Source organism: Triturus cristatus, chromosome 5_2 (genome assembly GCF_964204655.1).
Source record: "Triturus cristatus chromosome 5_2, aTriCri1.1, whole genome shotgun sequence".
Classification (NCBI taxonomy): domain Eukaryota; kingdom Metazoa; phylum Chordata; class Amphibia; order Caudata; family Salamandridae; genus Triturus; species Triturus cristatus.
In genome coordinates this window covers 923,321,705-923,341,683 of record NC_140588.1, presented here as the reverse complement: position 1 = coordinate 923,341,683, position 19,979 = coordinate 923,321,705, and the positions used below count along the sequence as shown (strand labels likewise).

Genomic DNA, 19,979 nt, shown 5'->3' with positions numbered 1-19,979 from the left:
GTGGGCACCTTGGTGATTCCCCTGGCATCATGGATGCCAGACCGTGCTGGGGTCCCTGCACTCATTATCAAGGGGCACAGGGCATTCTTGAATGATGGAGACTTCCAGGGCCTGTGACTACTGTTACAAACCCTGTACACAACTAGGCATTCCTCCTTGTTTGGACACCTCGCTGGCCTGTGTTGCTCTACACACCGGTACCTACCTCCTCCAGCATGATCAAGCAACACTGTTAGAAGGGGGGCCCTGAGATTGGGGGGTGGGCGTATCACCCCCATCCGATACCACTTCACAGGGGTTACGGTTACCGCTGGGTCAGATGAGAGGCTCTCATCTACAGACAGGCTTGAGGGGCCATGAGGGAGGTCAAGGCCATGTTTGACCCGAAGCTGGATGCCTTAATGATTGAAATGAGCTTGCTGAGGGCTGTCCAGGCCAAGTTGAGAGAGAGGGTGGAATCTAATGAATCTGCATTGGCTGACCTGCGCCCCTCGATGGTAGACATGCAATCCCAACTGAAGGCCCTACAGGCAGAGGTGACACTGTTGTGCAGCTGGGCGAATGATGTAGAGAGTCGTTCAAGGTGCAATAATACCCACATAGCGGGGCACCCAGAGTGAGCCCAGGGCCTCAACATGGACCTTTGTCTTGAAAACTGGCTGCTTAAAACTATGCTTGAGGGGAGGAGAGTCACTTTCTTCTCTGTAGGGCATGACCAAGGGGTCCCCGATAGACTGCCACCTCCAGGGGCCTCATCTCGGCTGGTGGTGGCTTGGCTCTTCAATTATCAGGACCGCAATATCATCCCACAGGTTACACACACATAGGGCGTCTGGCAGGTGGAGAACAACCTGTGAATATTTGTTTAGACTAGTTGGCCGATGTGCAGACCCTGCGGGGATCCTTTATGATGGTCAAGCGACATCTTCAACAAATGGGATTGCGCTACTCCCTGATGTTACCGGCCAAACTGCGAGTCATGGATTCTGGAACTACATGTTTCTTTGGGTCCCTGGCTGAGGCTTGAGAGTGGCTGGAATCTAAGAGGTTCCCGCCACCACCACATCAAACTGGAATGGTATGGGGAGCAAATAAAAGATGGATTTAGGCCCAGATCTCTGTACCGAGGTGAATGTATGACACTGTTCTGCATTCTGTCCATCAATTGTTGGTTTTGCATTTGTCACCCCAAGTGGGACGGGTATGCCCAGACTTGGGTCCCGTGCTGTCTATGCCAGTGGAGTCAAGCTATCCTGGCTGATGAGGTCAAGACTGATTTACATATGGCTGGGTTCAAACTGGAATGGCATGAGGAGCACAAAAACGATGGATTTATACCCAGAGCTCTGTACTGGGGTGAATGTATGACACTGTTCTGCATTCTGTCCATCAATTATTGTTTTTGCAACCACCACGAGACCTGGCAGGTATTGGTGGTGGACGCCAGATGCGGCCCCGTCAACAGTGAAATGGCTGCCCCAGGGGCAGGCCTATGGAGGAGCAGGCTAAGAGTGAACAGGTCTCAGCGATTGCTGAACTGGAGTCTTGCCACAGCCACACGATGGGCTCACCCGCTCGTCTGTATCCACACTGGAAGGGGAGGAAGCACACACCTTGGTTGTCATTACTCCTGAACTGTGGGCTGTGTAGGGTGTTGGAGGCAATGGATCCATTCGGTGGAAATTCTGGCTTGAGGTTGAACTGGACTAAGTCCTGACTTTTCCCCTTGCGTACATTCCCTGAGTCATAGCTGGAGGGTCCACGCCACTTGGGTCTGCTCTGGCACTACGCCACCTTCAATTACCTCGTGGTAAATGTATACCACACGGAGTGGTGAGAATGATGGTAATTTCAGTAGGACTTTGCCAGGTGTTGAGTTGTTCCCTGCTGTTCTGGAACTCCTTATTGTTCTCCCCAACAATAAGAGTCTCCATTGCAAAATGCTGGTATTGCCCCGATTGTTTATCATTTTTCAGCCTTACCTGTCCTCCTCCCCCAGTACTTTTTTCCAGGAACTGAACAAACTCCTCTCTGATTTGATTTGGGGTGCTGGGGGAAAAAGAGTGGCTTACATAAGTTATTTGCCCCACTGGAAAAGGGGAGCCTGGGAGCACCTCACTATGAACTGTACCATGCTGTGCACAGTTACAGTGGCCTCTGTAGTGGCTGGTGATGGGCGCCAACCCTGAGAGGGCTTTTGTCATCTTGGACTTAGAGGGTCTGGGCATCCTGTACTGGCTTATGGATCCCTGGCGCTGAATCCTGAGGATGGGACACTTTGCCAGAGTGGCTAAGTATTGCTGGGACAAATGTGTGACCCCATGGCTTGACCGAGTGCCATATGCATCCACTCTACCGCTGCGGAAGCTTTCGGTGTTTCGCGAGGGGGCGAACCATCACAACACTGGCACTTGAACAGAAGCAGGAGTTCTCACACTGGGGGACCTGCATGAGCAATAACTCCTGATGCCCTTTCCAAAGCTCAGGGGGTGCTACGACATTCATGAGGGCCAATTTTCGACTTACAGTGCTCTGGTGGCAGCTATAGGAGTTGTTTGGGAGCCTGAGCATACCAATCCTATCACATTTCCAGTGTTACAGGTATTGTTGGCACATAGTATGGGTAAGTGTTGGACTTGGCCCTTTTTGGCTAAAGTTCCCTAAACTTTTTTCTTTCCCCCTAGACCTTTGTTCTGACATGGAGTTGCCAACTTAAATTTTTTGGGCTCTTTGCCACTGCTGATCAGTGTCAAAGTGTAAGTGCTCCCTGTATAAAGTGTAATGGTAATTGGTTGTTTATGATTGGTATGTTTGCCTTACTAGTAAAGCCCCGCGTAAAGTGCACTGTGTGCGCCAGGGCTAGTAATGGAACTGCTACTAGTGGGCCTGCAGCACTAATTGTGCCACCTACACAAGTAGCCTTAAAGAGGGAACTCAGGCCTGCAATTGCAGTGCCTGCGGGCAGTTTGATAAACTGCCATGTTGTTCTGACAAGTGCACCCACTTGCCAGACCTTACCCTTTGCTTTCTATGCACATCAGACACCCCTATGGTAGGCCCAAGGTACCCCCTGGGCAGGGTGCAGTGCATGTGAAAGGCAGGACATGTACTAAGGTGTGTACCATGTCCTGACAGTGAAATAATCTCCATTTCGTTTTTCACTGTTGAAAGGCCATCTTGCCCATAGGACAGAATTGGGAGGCTGTGTAATATGTTTTCCAGCCTATCTTCCCAAAGGCTTAAGATGGAGAGGGGAAGTTTAGTATGCCTAAACTCACAATGTGATAACAACTTTTTATAAAGGTGGTTTTGCATTGTGTGTTTAGAAGCCACTCTCTTAGAAGTGGCTGGGTTTTTGTGCTCTAACATTTCTGTGTGTGTCTGCCTGCTTGTGGAATAACTGTCTGGAGTTGAAAGTGATAGGATCTGGGGAATATCTTGACCCAGGGGAGGAGGTGAGACAGCAACAGGCTGACCTTCATCTGGAGTGTAGGGGGAGGAGTAGCCCCTAGAGGTGAAGCGGCCAGGGTTGCTGCCATAAAACAATGGTACCATCTCCTGCTGAGTGAGTGAGAATCCAGACTCCCACTAATCAAAGGAAGAAGGTGTCACTGGCAGGGAGGCAGCCAGAACTGGTTTGAACAGGGGTCAGTGCCCCCCTGAACACAAAGACTTCAAAGACATTTAGGGATATAACTATGAGAGCTGAAGCCCCTGAACTTTGGAGAAGTTTGAACAAGACTGAAGCTACTTCGTGGTCAAGAGGAACCTTTGCCAAGGAAGAAATAACTAAAGAGACTAAAGGAAAGGACTGACCCTTGCTGTATGTTCTGGGGCTAGCCTGCAGTTTGCTGTTTTAACCAAGGAGAGGCTAAAGGGACTTTGCTGTGTGCTGTGTCCCCATGCTTGAAAGGACTTTGCTGTGTGCTGTGTCCGGAAGTCACTTATCCCCAAGGGCCCGAGGTGAGCTGGCTCCCTGTTGCGGAAACTCAGGAACACAAAAGTTTCCAGGAGAGTCTCAGCGACGCTATGTGCGTGTGCTTTTTGCAGCCTGAGACCCTCGTAAGAAGTGCCCTGCGAACGTGGGCACCTGGAGTCCAAGCGAGTCTCAGCGACGCTGTATGCATGTGCCTTTTGCAGCCTGAGACCTTTGTGAGGATTACCTTGTTATCGTGCACACCCAGAGTCCAAGTGAGTCTCAGAGACGCTGTGTGCATGTGCTTTGTGCAGCCTCAGACCTTTGTGAGGATTGACTCGTTATAGTGCACCCGGAGCTCAAGTGAGTCTCAGAGACGCTGTGTGCGTGTGCTTCGTGCAGCCTGAGACCTTCGTGTGGAATGCATGGTGATCGTGCACCCGAAGCTCAAGTGAGTCTCAGCGATGCTGTGTGTGTGGCAGCCTGAGAACTTCGTAGCATCAGCAGCCTGGACCGGTAGCCCCGGAGGAGCTGAGCCGCCAGCCAGAACCTGCCGTTGCCAGAGCGGGACCTCGAGCCAACCTCGTCCAGGGAGGGCCGAGTCCCACTGCCCGGAATTCACAAAGATTGCATCGGAGGCCCAAGTCGCTGGAAGAGCAGAGGAAATTGAGTTCGCACCCCCCAGGTAACGTGTGTCGACGCCTGGGGTGAGGTGGGGTGCGGGCTCGGAGGGAAATGCTCTCAGCCGCTCCCATTCCTGCAGCGCGAGTCTCTGCTTCGGCTCGTATTGCGGCCCGTACTTGCCAAAGGAGTGGCAGTACTGGGCCCGGAGTGCGGAGCAGCACTTTTTGTTTACACCATACCCGTGTGGGGGCAACTGTTGGCAGAGGCTGACTGCGAGTCACGAGAGGTGGCGAGACCACCTAAGGCACCGTGATCGGTGCTGGAGTGTATTACGCATTGCATTATTTCTGCATAACGAACTACCTGATTGTCGTACTACACATCGCATTATTTCTGCATAACGAACTACCTGATTGTCGGATTACGCAATGCATTGTTTCTGCATAACGAACTATCTGATTAGTGTATTACGCATTGCATTATTTCTGCATAACGAAGTACCTGATTGTTGCGTTACGCATTGCATTATTCTTACATTGCAAAGTGCTTGATTCTAGCATTACGACCTGCATTATTTTTACATTGTAAAGTGCCTGATTCTAGCATTACGAACTGAAAAGCATTGCAGTAGGACTGCAGTGGAACACTTAGAAGTGCTCATTAATATCGCCAGAACTTACAAGGGCTGGCTGGCCTAACAAACGCCAGGAGGAATATTACAAATACACATATGTTGGATTTATATTATGTAGTCTTATCGTATATCTTTTTATATAATTTTATACTTGTTTTTATGAAACTCGTGTGGAGTTCATTTGTGGTGTCATCATTGGGTTGCTGTGAGCGTGGTTGCAAATACCTCACAAATTTGCCTTGAAGATAAGCCTGGCTGCTCGTGCCAAGCTACCAAGGGGGTGAGTGGGGGCTATCTGAGAAGGTGTCCTTCCTTTCCCTGATGTGGAAACGAGGGTCCCTATTTGGACTAAGGTACCTACCTCAGCCAACCAGGGATCCCGGGTCTAACAGTAAGCCTGTGGCAACAGTAGTTTACAGCGGGCTGTTGGAACCTCACATCCTATCCCTCCATGTTTTGAGGGATACGTAGGTTCTGTCTCTTGGCCAGAATCTTGTGGAAAGACAATGGGCCCGCGTGTTGGAGCAGGTGCAGGGTGTTTCAAGGAACTCCTGTCTGAAATATACCCAGTTAAAAGTTGTGCATCAGATATATCTGACTCCTTTGCAACTCAATCGCATCTTCCCGGGTATGATTCCAAAATGCCCCTGGTGCCCTCTGCCTAGAGGCCGACTTTTATCATATGATGTGTGGGCCTACCAGGAGATTGAAATCTATTGGAGAGAGGCCATCCAGACCCTGTCTGACATCATGGGCCAACCCTTACAGTTCGATCCCCTCCATTGCCACCCGGGTCTGAGGGCTGTTGGACATGTAGGAACAAATATGCTGTTAGGTTTGTCGACTTGGTGTTCGTCCTCCTGAAGCACCGCATAGCCATGGCCTGGACATCTGCAGTGGCACTTTTGCTGTGACTCTGGTTGAAGGATCTTCTTAAATGGGCTCTGCTGAGACAACAGCGTGGTGTTTGCTCCCCCTACAACGTGGGGCTCCGCCTTTGCAGGATCCTTGGGATATGTACCGTGACAGATTGTCGGTTTGGATGGATTTGAGATTCCTCCCTTAAACTGGCTGTTTCCTGTACAGCACCTCTTGCCATGTTGGGAGTCCAGTGGTGGATGCCTCTTTCTACAGCTGCTTGCTCTGCTTTGGAGGATGGGGCTGTTTCCATGTCCCTGCTGCTTATTACCCACACTCACTGCTTGGACACTTAGGTTTTTTGTTTTTCCTTTTCCTCCCAGGACCACCCTCATAGGGCTGGTTGTCAGTTCCCCTTCCCCAGCACAAAGCCATGGCGTTCCCTTGCGAGGCACTAATGGGTGATCCTCACTCCACAGACATTATCGTTTTTTCCTCATGTTTGGGACCTGTTGCCATGTTTTTGCTCCTATTTCTGTGCACTCAACTTCCTATAAGGGTCCTACCCAGTCATTACATGTGCATGCTTCACCCTCTGACCTGTTTAGGGACTGGGTTGGTTCTGTTCCGTGGCCTATCCGACTGAGTACTTTTTATGCATATGAGACATGAGCCATGTTTTTTTTCTTTGTTCTTTTAGCAGGTTGACAATTTGTAGTCCCAGGACATGTTACTTGTACAGAATGTTTATTGCTGGCGCCCTTAAATGTCGATACTGTATTCATTATGTTCAAAACTTTAATAAAGAAACAGAGCACTACATGTCATAAAACCTGTATAGTGTCATCCTTGCTGGTTCTGCCTCTTTTTGTAACTAATGTTTAATCCCTAGTATAAAAAAGGCTCTATATAAATATATGCATTGCTATGATCAGTAATCCCTAAACAAGAAACATTGGCTCAAATGCTCAGGAATGCAATTTTTCGCTTTACAGTTTTATTTACAAAAATGTATTAAAACTCTTTGTACAATACCTCATTAAAATGAGGTTAATTAATTTATGCCCACACATGCAGATTTATTCTTTTACAGCCATTAGTTTGCTTGCCATTTGTTTCTGTTCACTGAAGTGCATTTTTACCAAAAGAAAAATGAACAAAAAACATAGATACAAAAAAGTCCTGAAGTGACTACTGCTGAACTTCGATCGCTTGAAGTTAGTGGCAGAAATATGTAAGCAATCAACATTTTTTACATGCAGGTTTTTAGAAAATAAAACAAACCAATTACCAAACATCTCCACCTTTGTGAAGCTTCCACTCGTAAAAATTGTTTTTCATTCAATAAACATACATTTCTTTTTATACAGCATCTAAGAAAATGTTTCTTTTGTTTCTTTTTTTAAATTTTTAATACAACTTTTAAATTACACAGCTTTAGCTTCCCTTACTGGGATATCATAGCGTTGAGAAATTCAAAATCACAGTTTCATGTTCTGTACTCTTTTAAAAGTAAGTTTTTCTCTTGTAAAGAGGCATGACGTTTTTGGAATGAAAGATTATATCACATTTACTTGAAAATGATTTTGTTAAGAAGACTCTACTTTATTATATTTTAATAGAAAGATCTACTTGTATCCCATGTAAACTAGGTGCCTCAGTGCCCAAGGACGTGACTATATCAATTTCTAGTATCCGTACGCCCCGATGAATGCCCACTAGGTGCCCTGGAAGAAGCACACCTCTAATGAACTGCAGAAAGCAAATGTTGTCACGTTGAAGGCAAGGCAATAAAAAAATCTTGCAAAGCAAACGCACTATAGGTGTTGCACAAATTTGATTGTTTCTGTTTATTTACTTTATCCTCTGTCTCCTTTCATCTAGCTGTTGCTGTCCAAAACAATTCCATTTGTATAATTATACATTTTCTTAGGAAGAAAGGTAGGTACACTTCATTACTGTTTAGACATTTCTCTTAGGAGAACTTCCACCATATATGTCTACTTCAAGTTGTGCTATTCTGGTCTAAGATTTTGTTAAGGGCAGGACAGGCAGTATACTCTGGACCACATTAGTGCTTCCAAAATCTTCAAATTATGATACAAAATTGAAACAGTTGTCAAATGCTTCAAAAACCTCAAATCACTATTAATTATGTGACAGGGATCATCAACACAGTACCTTGAAAGAGAGAGACTGTGTTCCATTGTTTTTGTTTGTGCTATGAAAATATTTGCCTGTTAAAAGCTAACAATAGCTTATATGGTATGACAGCATTTAGAGCGGTAAAAAGCTGACCTGGAAGTGTACCAACGTTATATGCCATTTATGTAGCAGTAAAAGGAAAGAAATGTCTCAGATCTGCGCAATTCTAGATGGACACTTCTGAATATGTATCTTTATGCGCTGTGTACACCTATACGAGTTAGTTTTTAGAAATTAGGAAACAAGATGCTAATATTCTTTGATATTAAGCTTGAAGCATGTGGAATAACAGTACAAACAATAACAATATTCGGTCTTTTCAACACTATCTGGAACTGTAGAAACGCATTGAGAACTACAGCTGTTTCCTTTATGCATTGTAAATTTCACAGTTGATTGAGAGACATATTATAGCATGAGACAGCAGTTCTGATGAAAGCGATTCTAAAAGTGCCTGTATGACCCCACCATACTCTTTGTTTGGCATCTGGCACTGAATGCCATATACAACATAGGAACCCATTGTAACAAGGTAATGACTATGCAAAGTCACTGGCCATAATTAATCTTTGATTTCCTAAGGAGTGCATTTGAAGCATAGCATCGGTGCAATCACAATGGTTATAAATTAGCTATTCTGGAAGCCAGAGGATTTTTCAATGACATATTTCCATTACGTCTTTACATTCAGTGCTCATTGATAAAGAACATTTCTTGTATGGAACGGGAGAATAAAAGATAAGCAAAAGGATTAGAGAGGTAATAATAAAACCCGAGTAGTATTTATTATGGATGAGGTATACCAACCAAATAAAAATTTGTAGATACGTGGAGTTGTGTGGAAGAGGAGTAGATTCCTGATGTGGTAATAGTTCTAAAACGAGGAAATTATTTTGGACTTTGAACGTTCTTTAACTGTGCAGTGGTATCAAAGAATGGCTTTTGTTGAACTGATTTCTTTACAAGAATATTTTCACATACAAGGATCTCGGTCTTTTGCCATGTTCTCATTTTTTGAGCAAAGCAAGAATATTTCAGTGATGGTTTTGCATTGTTGTGAGTCTCAGAATGTTTTCCATAAGGCACTGAAGGAAAAAGAATTCAGTTCTTCCTCATAAGAGTTCATTGCACCATCAGCAATTACTTTTTAATGCCCGACCCCAAGGAGAGAGTATTACTTCCTCGAGTGGTCAGGGTCTAGCTAGAAGACACATGTTCACTTGCTCCGCCTGCTGCATGCCTTCCTTTGCCAGTAGTCTGTAAGAGAAAATGGCAAACATTAGGATATGCACTACTTTCTTTAGCAAATGTATTGCTTGGTATGGAACTTAACCAATAGCCAGAGATTCCACACTCAACTAACATTCTTTCTTTCATGTTCAGTCATCGAAAATGGCAATGTTTCCTTATTAAACTCTTTGAGAAACTTTGGGAGAGAGGACAGGTAAGTGAAATAGGGAGTGTATACTTACAATAAATTGTATGAGAAATATCATTGTGGTGCATAGGCACATTACATTTTTAACTATGACCACACTCTTTGTCCCTTCAAAGAGTAAACTCCAGTCAGGTTTTCAGGTAACCAAAATGAAAAATGTGGACACAATTTTCATATAATGAAATTCAGTTTCAGATTGTTCTCATATCGTTGGTTTTTCTAAAATATCCTGGCTGAATTTTAATGTTTGAGGGCTTGAGAATCCTAATTTTATATTGAATATTACATTGACTTTGAATATATTTTTCTTATTTTAAAAGCAGCATGCAGGTTAAAGGTCATTTACCTATCATATGGTGGATTAGTCCATCGCCAATGCTTTGCTTGAGTTCAAATTGCACATAAATAAAGACATTACAACCATTTAGATACTTGAGGCCTTTGAACTTCACTGTAATACGGTGCTTCATGGTTACCATGGTTTAAAGAAGCTAAACTTTTCAAGACCATTAAGACCTTTAATAGGTTATATTTAGACCTTTTACGGCTATTTGAAGAAGGCACTAATAATGTTTCAAAATATTGGAACATATAGGGGCCGATTCCTATTTCGGCCGGAAGGGCTCCGAACAATGGTCGGAGCCCTTCTGACCGAATCGGAACGTGTCAGCCGGATTCCTTTCCGACCGAGCCATTCCGATGGGCTCGGTCGGAAAGGAATCCGACTCGGATTTCCGAATGGCTTCCGACGGGCTCGGAGAGCCCGTTCGCCATCCGGAAATCCTTCAGTACTCCCCCGGCCGCCTCTTCACGACCGAGGGAGTACGATGGCAGTTTTTCACTGCCTTTTCGTGCCGGTCTTTCCAGCACGAAAAGGCAGTCGGAAACTGTCTTTGGTGGCCACCAGCAGGGCCCCCATGGGTGCGAGGCCGCCGTATGGTGCCCCTCTGTTGTTCCCTGCACCCGGTGGCGGGCACCTTGGGGTGCCAGCCACAGGGTGAAGGGATGAACTGCACCCCTGCTTTTCACAATGCAAGCATGCATTCCACTCGGAATGTATGCTCCCATTGTGAAGCATACTTGCAGGGCCGTAACCGATGACAGCAGGTCGGTCGGTTACAGCTCCTGACTGATCCGTCCAACATCTGAATCGGCCCCATAGGGTTATTGATAGTAATGTATCCCTTATTTCAATGCACACGAACCTTTGTGTGTTGGGAAATTGCAAGATATGAACAAGTAGCAAAATTTAAGATGGCCACTTTCTTTTCGAAAAATGAACGGTAATACATTCCGCTGCTTGGTGGCTTGCAATTGTAAATCTCAGCCCCTACTTTTACCAAGTGTAGCACTGGTTCTTAAGGTTCTTTTGACAATGAATATACCTGCTAGAAAGTTGGCACTTTGAATTGAATAGCACCAATGAAGTGCTTCAAGAAAATAATCTAATATGATCCCTCTTGCGAGACTGAGTTGCAATACAGTCTTAGTTTAGACATTGCCGTTTCAAGTGAATCCATCAAGACACTAATATCTTAGTCCAGGTTTTACTGAATAAAAGTATTAGTTGCCATTTCTACAGCCCAGAAAATGCTGAGAGATAATGGCATGGAAATTCAATATTGTGCTCATGCAGACAGTGAGATAAGACTCTAAAAAACAAATGCATATTACAGTCAAATTCCTCATCATAACATTCAGGTTACCTAAATATGGTTTCCAGTGGCTTAAATCCCTAGGAGTGTTATCACATCTAAGTTGAGAATAACTATAATACTAATTAGAACATTGGAATGTTGGGAGCTCCATTGAAGACAATGGAGTGCTCCCTGCTTCTACGGGGCCGGTCAAGGCCCGCAGAGCAACATTCCAATGTTTTACAAAGGCCTCTCAGAGCTTGAAGGGATTTGAATCCCATCGAGCTTCGAGAAGCCTTTGTTTTATTTGTTAAAACATTCTGTCCTCTAGTGGCAGAATGTTCTAATAGCCTTATAGCCCTTCATAGCAGGGCTATACCGGCTATTAAAGTTCCGCTCCCTTGTTAAAGTCCCTCGCCTTCGGCTCGGGCATTTAACGCGGGAGCAACGGCGGGCTATAAGGCTATATAATACCACAGCACCACTTTCCACGCAAAGGGGCCGATTACGATGCCGGTCGAAAACTCTTCTGGCCAACTCAGTTTTGGAATCTTTTCCACCCGACTCGGTTTGGGGGAGTCCGACCGACCGATTACGATGCTGCAGAACATCATTTGGTCGGACTTGACTTCAACACAGGCTCCCATTAAAAAAAGGGATGGTTAGAGAAAACCTTGCACACTTGTGGCGGGAACCTCATGATTCCTGCCACACTGTGCATGGTTGGAAAGAGGGGTCCATTGGGTACCCCCATGGGCCCTAACCGGAGGCCTACAGGTGAAAGGAGGTCCGCTACAGGCCCCCCACAGTCAGATTCAAAAAGCCGTTTTGTGTGGGGCAGACCGATTCGGAAGGGCTGTCAGAATCTGACATCGCAATCGCTTGGTCGGAAACCGTGTACATAGAGCTTTACGATTCAGCTCAGAATGACCGGGGTAAACCGAATGTCACCCAGAACAGAATCGGGCAGCCCGAACGGTTTCTTTGCATCATAAACGGTTGGTCGGAAATGTATCCGATTCGGTCGGAAACATAGGTTCTGAATGAAATTCGAAGAATCCGAATCCCGTCTGGAGCCTTTGCGGCCGACATCGTAATCAGCCCTAAAAGTTTGAACCTTCAAATATGAGTAGAGAGGGTGGTACATGAAATATGTTTCTTTGGCATAAGGAATGACATCTTGTTAAAGATTTTAAAATGAGCACACATCTTGAAGGCATTATTCATTAACAAAGATAGGCAGAGTAGATGAAATTGCAGATAGAGTTGATATTCATAAATGATTACATTAAATCATTGTTCATTAGTATTTTTCTGGTGATCAAGTGTTAAATGTCTAGAGTTAGGGTATCTTTAAATTCATAAAAAATGAGGACCATCAACACATAATATAATTTATGAGACCTTAATCTTACCCCTATATTTTAACACTTTCTGTTCCGTACACGTTGTAGCCTTCCCGGTATGTTGCGTAGTTCTGGGTATTGGTGGGAGGAGCAGGTTTAAAGTTTTGTGAGTTTTTTGTGAGTTTCATTCTTTTCGTTTCTGCTCGTGACTTGTAACAGAATTCTATTAAAGCAACCATCATGGCGAGGCCAAGTCCTCCAACAAGAATGTAAAACACTCCAGCAACATTGCTCAGACTTAGAGCACTGGTCTTGTCCTGTGAAAAATCGACACGGTGATTAGTTTCACTTGGGAGAGTCAGAGCAGAAGAATAACACATTTCCCTATTCTAATGGATAGTAATGTAGTCAAACTAATCATGCCCCAGAGTGTTTTATCTTAACCCCCATAAAAGGAACCCTGAGGTCCAAAATCTGAAGTCTTCATTCAGACTCCCTATGAAATACTAGAAAAAAGTAAATTCTCAACTTTATAAAGTAACAGCCCAATATTATATAGGCATTCATGCAAATCAGTGATAAATCTATAAATAATGATGTTTAATATGAATGGATGGCCCTCACTGCTAATGTAATGTTTATCTTTTAAATTTCTGGTAGAATATCTAAGATAAGAATATGGGGATTTCTTAAGAGCTGTCTGGTGTCCAGGTCAACTAACACATCATGTCTTTTGTGGCCAGTGCTGGGTTTTATGTTTTATATTGTTAGCTTTGTCCTTTTAGATATTATAAACAATTGATAGAAGGGATCTTCAGTTCAGACTTAGTCAACATATCTGTTGTACTGTGAGCGATGAAACAAAAAGGTACATGTGCTTTGGACAGCACACAGAAATCAATATTTTTCTATTGTGTTATATTTTGTAGGTGTAGATCAATGTTGAGTTAAATTTAGGTGACTTGCTTAATGTCTTTTTAAACTTTATATGATCTATGCAATTCTAAAAGCAGTAGTAGGTAGTTTAATTAGAAGAATTGTGGTTGACTGAAAACTCCATGAGAAGGAGGTAGAGACTGGATGTTACAGGCAAATTCAGCAATCACATTCAGAAGTTCAGATAACAAAAATCTAGTGTGAAATCACTCTTGGGTCTAGAGACTACAATGGTCTGTGGAAAAGTGTTGTAAAAAGTGTGGTGCGGCATAGGTGATGTTCAGGAGGGAGACTGGACATTATTTTTAAAAATGGGTGTAGGTCTTACCTCGTGAGCATATATGTAAACAAGTGACGTTTAATATGTGTGGTGAGAAGGGTTGTAAATGTGAGGCAATTGCAATGACTGGACAGAGGATTATTAAGGGTGGATCATTTATTTATTTTTTACTGGTGGACAGCGTTAAACAGAGTTTGGAAATAAAAGGAATAGTATGGCGTAGTGCTTACTCCTTTGGTCTCTGCTATTGACAAAATGTGCATTATGGTTTGGCACATAGGGGTGAATTTGTATGTCTGGTTTACTGGTTGGCAGTTGTAAAGTCAGCAGGGAAGTTAGAAATAAACTAGAAATGTCTGCTTTGCTGCCATCATATTTTTAGTTCCTGTCTATTAAATGGATGTTGCTCATTGGTTGGCTTCATATTGATAGTAACTAAATATATCACTGTACACAGTACAAGTGTACTGTAGCAATTGCATGCATTTGCATTCATAAATATTCCATTCCATTCTCAAAGTATGTTTTCAGTGCATGCGTTATATTGCTTCCTTGTAAACAGGAAGTGCCTACCATTAGCTACAAATTACTATTACAATCAAATAATGATTTTGCACACAATAAAATGAAATTTAAACAGTATGTAGAGGAACAAATCAGAGAAAAATCATAAAAGAAAATATTGCTTTCTGAAAAGAATTCATGTTGTCATGGTTTGTAATGGAATGTTTTCCTAAAAAAATGTTATACACCCATGAAAGCATGTGGCTAAATTTAAGATCCACTAAACAGAAGTTGGATTTACTCATGTATTAATAGTGATACTATACTTCTGATACAATGATGAAATATGTACTACAGAAGCTCAGCATTAAAGTATGCAGTAATACATATGTAATGTAAGGGTGTATACATGTGTTAACCACTTTAAAATTCACAGAAAATGGTTTGTGATGACATAATATATATTTTAATGCTATTGACCCCACCCAAATCCTTGACTTCCGTAAAGAAAAGGACTGATGTGATATAATGCTTTTCCACCATTTTCTAGTACAACTGAGAATTTTAAAATTTCTGGAAAGTTATATTAGTGTACATGTATGTATAGATATGTATGAACAGTGGGTCAAAATGTGATTTCTAATCAGTACAAAAAGACCTGCTGCGACTGACCTTACTTCCGGAGTCCTTGGCTCCACATTCACCCTTATCGTACCACCATTTGTTTTTCAGCTTGTCTAAGATGCCTTGTTCACTGAGTTTCAATACTGCAAGGTTTACAGGAGTTCTTCACGTGGGAAATAACATAAATAACATTATATTATGTTATTTTATGTTATTCAAGCTTTAAACTACTTTCATAACTATACAAAGCGATAAAGCAGGGTTCCTGGCTACAAAGTCATTACACTGCAGGCAACCTGATATTCGTCAACACTACTGTGACACTAGTCTACCAGGTCCTGCCCATATCGCTTTGAGTAATCGGCACACACTGTTAAGTTAGGATACTGTCAATGAAGATACTTTAGTGACTTTAAAAAATATTCAGATTTTTGTAGTGTTTGTTTTTTAAATAACAGTAGCTTATTTCATTTTGTTTGCAAGTAGGATCAAACTGGGAGACCTTATTCGCCAAGAGGAAGATGCAAAAAATAGGGTGTCCGTATTAGGCAACAGTAATGCATGGGTCGTTTGCATTCCGAAAAAGTTGCACTATGTCAACTTGACACCAAAGATATGACGATGGAAAAATCCTTCATTTATTATGCTTTGCCAAAAGCAACGCGGCAAGTTTTGTTGCCAGTACTTGAAACTTAGTTCTTGAACACCATTGGGCAAGCTGTAGTTTCACTATCAGTTATGACATGGAAAATAGGACGACTTAAAAGTTCACCCAGTTGTTAGGTGCGCAGATGGGCAAGATAATGTAGCCGTGGTCCCAAACCTTGAGAATGACCCCTGTAAGATAAAGGCAATTAAGGTGGGTCTGGAGGGGATTCAAAGTAAACTTGTCAGTGATAGGATAATAAATTTCACAAGACTGCGGAAATATGATGCACAATTGCAAGAGTTAATGTAGAAAGCACTCATTCATTGGATGAATTGTAAATCTCATACTATATAGTGTCACAAAGTGCTTCCTTGTATACACACCGAGAAAGAGCTGGCGGCAATGATTCAAAGTAGGAACCATGGAAACACATACGTGTATTATTCCCGTGTACCAGTACACCATGGTTTCAGCTTACGGTGGTGGTATGGTGTTTTTTTCTTTGCCAATTTCAACTCTCCACTGTTTCAAGAAAAAGCTTGAGCGCCTTCTTTGCTAAAAGGTTTAGTTTGATGTTAATACAGTACAACTATTTGTGATATGCACATATAAGATGAACTTCAAACTATACTTCATGGAGGACATTGTCAATTAATGTATGCAGAACATTCCGCATTGGAATGCATTCCGAACGTATGCATTGTAGAATATGATCGGACTTTAAAAAGCAGAATAAAGGTATTTCAGATATAGCAATGTCAACAATCCCTTATGAGGTTATTCTGATGAAAACTATTAATACCTTGACGACCAGTTGTGTAGTATAAAATGGTCTTTCTTTTAGGACTGTCCTTATAAATTATGCTACGTTATATAAAACATAGCTTCTTTTTTTCCTGTTTTTCACATAAAAAGTCAAAAACTGGCCATGCACGTTGAGAGATTTCCATAGCAATGTCTTCAAATTAAAAAGCAGTGCGTGCAAAAACATTAGGTTTAGTAGAAGAAGAAAGAGAGAGATAAATAAAAGGCACGTCAATGTTCAACTAAAATATGAAGGCATTGGATACATGGTAAATTATGTCTTAATTTATAAATAATTATCCCAGAAGCAGTTAATAAATCATATTCAAGCACTGCAAAAGGGTTAGTGGTGCAACGAAAAAACAAAATTAGCACAGAGGGTATGAATTTAGGGGAGAGCCTCAATTCTAAAAAGTACTGAAAGTGGCATTGCTTGCTGCATTTCTAATCAAAACAAAATAGACACTTATAAAAATAGAATATTGAATATTGCAGTTAACTTTGCTGGAATGGTAAGTGTAATGAGGTTTGCAATTAATATAAAGAAACTCCATGGTGGCTGCTACCATCTCTCCCAGGGCTGGACAGGGAACCCAAAGCCGCCCCAGCAATTTTGTCAGACCAACCCCCTGGAGGGCTGGGAGGTGTGCAAGTGTAAAGCACTGCTGCTTTTTTATTACTGGGGGCCGATGCTGCAGCACCACTGCAAAACTGGTTCCCACCATTAAAAAAACAGCTCCCATCCTTTCAGTCTCCTGGGGAAACGCCAGATGCCCGCTATGGCCAGTCTGGCCCTGATAGCTCCTAAAAAAAGACTTTTGTCACTAGACTGCAAAAAAGACGGTTCGCACCACGTGTGCTAGCAGAGTTGAAAAAAAATGATGTCCAGGTTGTTACTTGGCCTTCTCAAGTTAGCAGGTATTTTAAAGTGTCCTGAAGCGTGAAATGGTAGCAGCATTGATTCTCTTTTATGATAAAGAATTGTTGGATTTACCCTTATTAGGTATCCACATTTTGTAGGTGTAGATCCATTTAATTGTGTGTAATATTATCACACTGTTGTGTAACATCACGCAGGTTTAAATACCACAATCAATGTGTGGCTTGCTTTGTATATATAAAAATGCCCACAAAAAAGTGAGCTTACATAACCTTCTCTCTGATCCTTTGCTATCTTGGGCATGTTCACCTAAGTAAACCAGACACAGGCTGGAGGAAATCTTTCTAGCGTGGGAGAGGGTATTGAACACTTGTCAGACTCCGAGGATTGTAAGAGAAAGGGTCTTTCCACAGGGAGCAATTTTAGCAGCGGAGAAAAAAATGTTTTGAGATAAAAAGGCAATTTCACAGCTGTGTTGCATTTACTCAATGTGGAAATGTACTTTTTCAGGAGTATGCATGGCAATCTATGGGTGGCACATCTTCCAAGACACTACTGGGGAGTTTTGTGATTTAACCCCTTGCATGCTTCTGACGGAACCACTCCGTCATGAGCCACGGGCGGCGTGTGCTCATGACGGAGTGGTTCCGTCATGCTGCGGCCGTTGGCGGCTGCTCCGCCCACGCGGCACTGTTTCCTCGCCTGTGCGGGCGATTAGCGCAAGTGGGTGGAGTCATGACGGAACCACGCCGTCATGAGCACAGCTCGCCTGTGACTCATGACGGCGTGGTTCCGTCATGAGCATGGCAGCGCCGCGCTCGGCCCAAACCCCCCCAGCGCTGCGGCGGAATTAGTGCCGCAGCGAAGGGATTAAATAAAACGCAACAGATATTTCAAGTGGTAGAGTAAATCTCCAAACGCACTTTAAAAAAAAATTCACATCAGGACCAGCATGAGTATTGGGCCCTTGCCATGAAAATGAACATTTAAAAAGAATAAGTTCCCAATTTTTTGGAGTAGAGATCCACATCCCTTTGATTTTGAAACGGAAAGCTCCACACAGCTTCGATTCAATGAGAAACTGGTGGTTTTTAAAATGTGAACCTTGTATATGTTCCTACTGTAGTACAGTTTTAGCAATCTTTTCCACGTTTTGCTATTTTTGGCTCTTCTTTATTGCACAGGGTCCACAGAGATGAACGTTTTCCTTTTGATTGCCCCTTGAATCATTGTAATGACAACTTTGTGCATTAATTCTGGAACATTATTTGCTCATGTAGTCTCAGAGTTTGTGTCTACTTCTATTGCAGGAATCTACCCGATTTCTTACCTGCCCCTGGTCCGATTGAAGGTTGCTTCTGGTAAGTGTATGTTCCAGATTTTCCATTTGCTTGTGGACAATTAAGGATGGTCTGTGAAATTGTTTTTCAGTGTCTCATCCCTACTGAATATCATGTGTTGTTACTCAACTAATGTATTGTATTGTGATTTTGTTGGTTGAAAGATGCTGATCAAGGGAGCCTATTCTGCAGTCATCACCTCCCTGCTAGCAGGAAGTTATTTGAGGATGCTGGCGATGAAAAGTCAAACACTTTCCCTAATTATCTGTTCACATGTGGTAAAAAAGACATGCAGAGTGTTCCCTTGTCGTCACAGCAGAGCACATTATGATGTCAGATTGTCATTAGTCAACCTGTATGTAACTAGTCCCTCTTGCCCTGTGTGGGTACTCACACAGTGCACGCTGCCATCCAATTCAGATGAAAATATTGATGAAATACAGCCATGCACTCATGTGCAATCATATATGCTCTTCTGTGAGGGCAAGGGATACCCAAGCCATCAAACGAGGTCCTTCTTGAATGCACAAAGGACACTGCACTAGCCAAATTAACATGGAGTTTGAATATTCACTAAAGAGTTCAAGAGACAACTTGCTAAAACAGAGACAGACTAGCACCACAGAAAAATGACAATTGATGTTTACATACTGCTCAAAACTATCTTGATTTAACACGTCTGTTGAGAAAATACTTTAATTGCTTACATGCAATAAATGAACCAGGTGAAACAAGGAGAAATATCTTTATTTCTCCTCATTACTTCCTCTTCCATTGTGTGATGCATTCTGATTTAAGCATATAAAGAGGAGAATGCCTCTAAGGATTGTTTTTATGCAGGAAGGTGTCATTTTCTGCACAAAAACCATCCTGCCTGTAATGCAGGCACACTAGCACTATGGAATCAAGGTGCTGGCATTGGTGCTAGTCTGCACGCAGTGTGCCAAGCACAAGGAAGGAGCAGAAATACCTCATATCTTTGTAAATATGGAGCATTTCTGCTCCCTCCCTATTTTGCTTGCTGCCCTGTGTTGCGTGGAATGTTAGTTTTGGACAGTGAGGATATGGAGCAAAACCATTTGACCCCCTTGATTGAGCCTCCGGCGAGGTCTGTTAAACCTGTTGGGGCAAATTTACTACTATTTCACGCAATGCAGCCCAGCAAAGGAACTTGCTGCGCTGTCTTGCGTGAAAGGGAGAGAGCAGAATGTTTTACAAAGATATAGAGCAGGGGTCTCCAACCTTTTCTGTAGTGAGAGCTACTTCTGGTCAGTGAAAATCATTGTGAGCTACTGACAGCTAAG

The 19,979-nt window shown here is 43.0% G+C and overlaps 1 protein-coding gene across 5 annotated transcripts in view; it reads right to left on the bottom strand.

Moving 5' to 3' along the window:
• Window positions 1–7,032: 7,032 nt before the first annotated feature.
• GRIA3 (glutamate ionotropic receptor AMPA type subunit 3) overlaps window positions 7,033–19,979 on the bottom strand; it is a 1,128,422-nt gene continuing 1,115,475 nt past the window's right edge. For 2 of the 5 annotated variants that reach the window (XR_014962259.1, XR_014962260.1), the window contains 2 exons: window positions 15,051–15,165; window positions 12,841–12,975 (listed from right to left, as the gene is read on the bottom strand). Coding sequence is in view for 3 of the 5 variants with exons in the window: in XM_085608119.1 (XP_085464245.1) it covers window positions 12,730–12,975; window positions 15,051–15,165 (361 nt within the window). In the remaining 2 variants the exon portion in view is untranslated. Of the gene's footprint in view, window positions 9,495–12,727; window positions 12,976–14,997; window positions 15,166–19,979 lie in introns of those variants that run through there. The other 3 variants (XM_085608119.1, XM_085608118.1, XM_085608120.1) reach the window with 3 other exon arrangements.